The sequence below is a fragment of the Mya arenaria genome, chromosome 6, assembly GCF_026914265.1.
Source record: "Mya arenaria isolate MELC-2E11 chromosome 6, ASM2691426v1".
NCBI classification, from domain to species: domain Eukaryota; kingdom Metazoa; phylum Mollusca; class Bivalvia; order Myida; family Myidae; genus Mya; species Mya arenaria.
The window spans coordinates 19,737,034-19,741,094 of record NC_069127.1 but is presented as its reverse complement, the minus strand read 5'-3'; the positions used below and the strand labels follow the sequence as shown (position 1 = coordinate 19,741,094).

General features: G+C 32.8%; 1 protein-coding gene across 1 annotated transcript; it reads left to right on the top strand.

Annotated features, from left to right (window-relative positions):
* Positions 1-4,061, top strand: LOC128238626 (uncharacterized). Its single transcript, XM_052954738.1, has 6 exons — positions 1-72; positions 1,255-1,408; positions 2,042-2,170; positions 2,448-2,549; positions 2,752-3,021; positions 3,284-4,061. The coding sequence occupies exons 2-6, from the start codon at positions 1,294-1,296 to the stop codon at positions 3,796-3,798; spliced, it is 1,131 nt and encodes a 376-aa protein (XP_052810698.1). The 5' UTR covers positions 1-72; positions 1,255-1,293; the 3' UTR covers positions 3,799-4,061.

Below are 4,061 nucleotides of genomic sequence, written 5' to 3'. Positions count from 1 at the left end.
CAATGGGAAATCACCATAAACATCTACTTTCGCTTTAAGCGCAGAAACGATAGGAAAGCAAAGAAATCAAATGTACGTATGTATTTTCTTTCTTTTCGGTACCAATACGCTATTAAGGTTGTTCTCTTCTCTGTATTAATTTCTGAATGTGTTCTTTGTAAAAGCGTTAATAATTAAGTTAAACATAGTATGTAGTTCTAATTGAAGAGTGTAATTTGCTGCGTAAATTATTCATGTGTCACAAGTGAAATACTGTTTGTAATGGTCCTATGCTTATGTAATACATGTTTGATGAATAATACAGCTCAAATGATTTGTATATAAAGTTTCAACATATCTATGAACGGTGCTAGTAATCGAAAAGCGTGCTATAATGAATGGAAACATACACTTATTAGAGTTCAAATAAAAGTACGTATAAATTGCTGCATAAATTAGTATGTGTTAAGTCAATTAATGGCTATAATGGTGTAACGTTATGCTTATGTAATATCATATATATGAGTATATTTACCAACGCGTTGATAAATAATACAAATGATGTCCTTTGTATACAAATTTTAACAGAGCGCTCATGTTTGACACTTGGACGGTGTTCATACAGGGGTTAAACTCAATATTGGCCTTTATTGGATCTACGGTCGGTAAGGCTGATCGAACTGCGTGGTATCAATAACGGACATATACATTGAATGAAGTCAATTATTTATGACCATTAGCATATTGAATACCACCCTATAGATATTATGTTTGATTCTGTGTATGTATGCTTATCTATCATATGCTTTCCGGCGATTCAAAGAGACTGATCAGTGAAATTAAAATGGTATTTCAATAGTTTAAATAGTAAAATAACATTTTTATATGTTCACTGTTTCGAAATTATAGCATGCTCTACTTTCAAATCTAACTTCAACGCGCATGGGGCTGGGACACAAATTCATCGACATCATTTCTGAAATTAAGTTACGTTCGCGCATAATTCGGCGCGCTTTTCTGAAAATCAACAGTAAACTGTTATTTAATATCCTTTTTAGGCATCTGATAAAAAGAAGAAAACAAATCTTTTAAGTGTAAGATAACAATATATTTCACCTCGTGAACACCAAAAGTATTTATTTCACGCCACTCGTAAAGTTTTCCTTTTGTTGCTCACTCGATGAAATATATAACGATCTTACACTGAAACAAACAATCATTTTCGAATTGTCATGTATGAATGCGGCCAGGACTCAAACAAATAAATTATTTCAGCAGAAAGTAAATCGATATACACGGGACAACTCACATGTTATGGCCTTATCACTCGCATCTCCGCCCGTTGACTTTGCCTTCAACAAGTTGCTACTGCGGATCGCTGCTGAGATATCGGAGGATGAACTGAGGATGTTGAAAGAGCGAAGAGCGTGTATGTTATTGTTAAAGTTAAAATATTTTTATGTTTAAATAACTAAATATGGAATTATAGTGGAGATTTATATTTTTAACTGGCTATTATAAAACATGGCTCTTATCATGTAGTTATTTTTAAGATCGTATGTTTTTCTAATGAAAAGTAAGATGGATCAAGGTAATTTCGTTGAATTGAAAGCAATTATATAAAACTAACATACATACAATTCGAAAGCATTTGGCTGATGCTCTTTATAAAGTCAAATCATGTCAACTAGTTCGTATCTTCAGATTGTTTGAAGTACGAACTTTATCGCAATTGTTTAACTTCAAGGGCTTTCATAGAGGAGATATTTTAATTGTAACCTATAAAAATCTAAATCTATAAGAAACAAATAGTTGTAACTTTTAAGATTGAGTCCTATATTATAGGAATGTATAGGAAATAATTCCGTGCATTGTAAATAGATGTGACCATTATATTCGTTGCTTAAATGACTATATTCTATGACTAAGTATTTAGGTATACATGTAACAGCTAGTGTGGTAACTGTTGCTTTTCTATCATCAGTTTGTCTTTATAAATGATTCGTGGTTCTTGCTGTTCATTTTATCTTAATATTTAATGTTTTCTATTTCTAAATTACAGATCTATTTCCGAAACAAGAAGAATGCGACAGTGCACTAATGTTTCTTAAGACTTTGAGAGACCGTGGTGTACTGTCGAGGGACAATATCGACATTCTAAAAGTTATCTTACAGGAACTTAACAGAAAAGGTCAGTGTATTACATTGAATACAAATATGTAAGTAAGCGTTTAAATAAAGTTTTATAAAAAAAATATAAGACCGTTCCTTTGCAAGTAACGTTTCCTTGTCTGTTAATTTCATATTTCATCATTTTGTGTTTATTTGGAAAATTATGTGTTTCGTGTGAATGATAAAACAAGCGTACTTTAATACGTAAGTTAAACGAAGTCATTTCTAATTTCTTTCTCACCATTTCTTCATCGATATAAGTGTTTGAATCATTATTGATATTTCCTTTTTTACAGATTTATTGACAGAAGCTGTCAAATTCTTCTCGGATGATTTTCCAAAAATAAACGTTTGCGAAAGCAACAAATTTCTTTACTGTACCAACGACAATTTTGAAGGTACTTACGTGAATAGAAATTGGTATGAAAACGTAAAGCTATTTCAGAACAATGTCTTCTTTTGTTTTTGTTTCCTTTTCTTCATTGCACCGTTTTCCCTGGTGTAGCAATACCATTTAATAAGTGATATGAAACACAACACGTTCTCCACTGACACTAATATGAGAGGTACGTAAACTGTTTTCGATACGGTGTGTTTCAGGATTGTTCAGTTTGAAGGCCGTTTTTGATCCGAATTCAATAGACAGACAAACAGTGGAGGACGTACGGTCAAGACTTTCCAACATAGTTCTGGTCCCGTGCAGTGCTATTCTTGTCGGACCAATCCGTTTGAGACCTTTAAGCGTCGTTTATTTACTGCCAGAACTGTACCAGGATTGCATAATAAAGGCGTTTTCGGACAAAAGTTGTTTATCGGGCATGTCATCCCTTGGAATCTGCAGAGTGGAAATAAAGGGGGAAAATGGTTATGGTACGGTAGTTGTTGCTTTTTTACAATGTAGATATCAAACAATTCTTTTTAATAGTATATGATGCTCGAAGTTGTTACAAATTTAAAAACAAGTGTAAAGAAAAAAGCTGATTTAATGTTCAATTACTTAAATAACACTATTATAACTTTAAATTCATTAGATTTTACTCTCCAGACTTTATTTGTATTTTAGATTTATTTTGCCATGTTTTATTTGTAGAAAATAGCTCTGCGATCTACACATGTTATTGATTTGTTTCAGAATGTGTTGACATTTGCACCAAAAATATGGATGCGGGAAACAGTGTCAAACAAATTGTCTCAAAACGAATAAACGATCTCAAACAAGAGCTTAACAAAAGTAAGGCTGAATCTGCTGCTCTTGACAGAGAACTCGTAGAAACTTACATAAAACTTCATGAAGCCGAAGACAAGCTTAAAAAAGGAAGAGACATGGAGAATAAGCTTGCAATGCTGCACATTTCATCTGGAATGTCTACAACGCTGTGGAAACTTACAGGGGAACTTAACGAAGATAATAACCCAATCAATAAACCAGAAAAGTCGCACGACGAGATCAACAGAGAATGCCTGTACAAGAAAATACAGCGCATATATCCGCATATAGACAACGAAAGAAATCCTACTGTGTATAGACCCAATCAAGGAACACAGTATGGAGAACAGAACTACGGCATTGCCGTTAAAAGCCATATAGACACACCTTTAGTGGTCGAACTAAAGCACAAACCAAGTTTAAATACAAAGTGTCCATGAGTAAAACATTATTTTATTACTTTTTACGGAGTTTTGATAGCATATATACTACAATTTTATTGCGCTTACCGTACAGTTGTAGCGAGTTTATATAGACATAAATTATTTTTGGGGGGAAATTATAATAGAATATGTCGATTGTCAACATGAATGTTTACTAATCACTGCATTATGTGAAATGAAGATTAGTTTCCTGTGGTAAATAATACAGGAAGTGCTAGTCATAGAGTATTATCTAGTATACAATATATACATATATTAAA

Bases quoted from the DNA above. Each gene is read 5' to 3' on its own strand.
- LOC128238626 (XM_052954738.1), top strand. From the start codon at position 1,294: ATGGCCTTATCACTCGCATCTCCGCCCGTTGACTTTGCCTTCAACAAG. The intron at 2,550-2,751 runs GTACTTACGTGA...GGTGTGTTTCAG, and splicing joins TACCAACGACAATTTTGAAG to GATTGTTCAGTTTGAAGGCC. The intron at 3,022-3,283 runs GTACGGTAGTTG...GATTTGTTTCAG, and splicing joins AAAGGGGGAAAATGGTTATG to AATGTGTTGACATTTGCACC.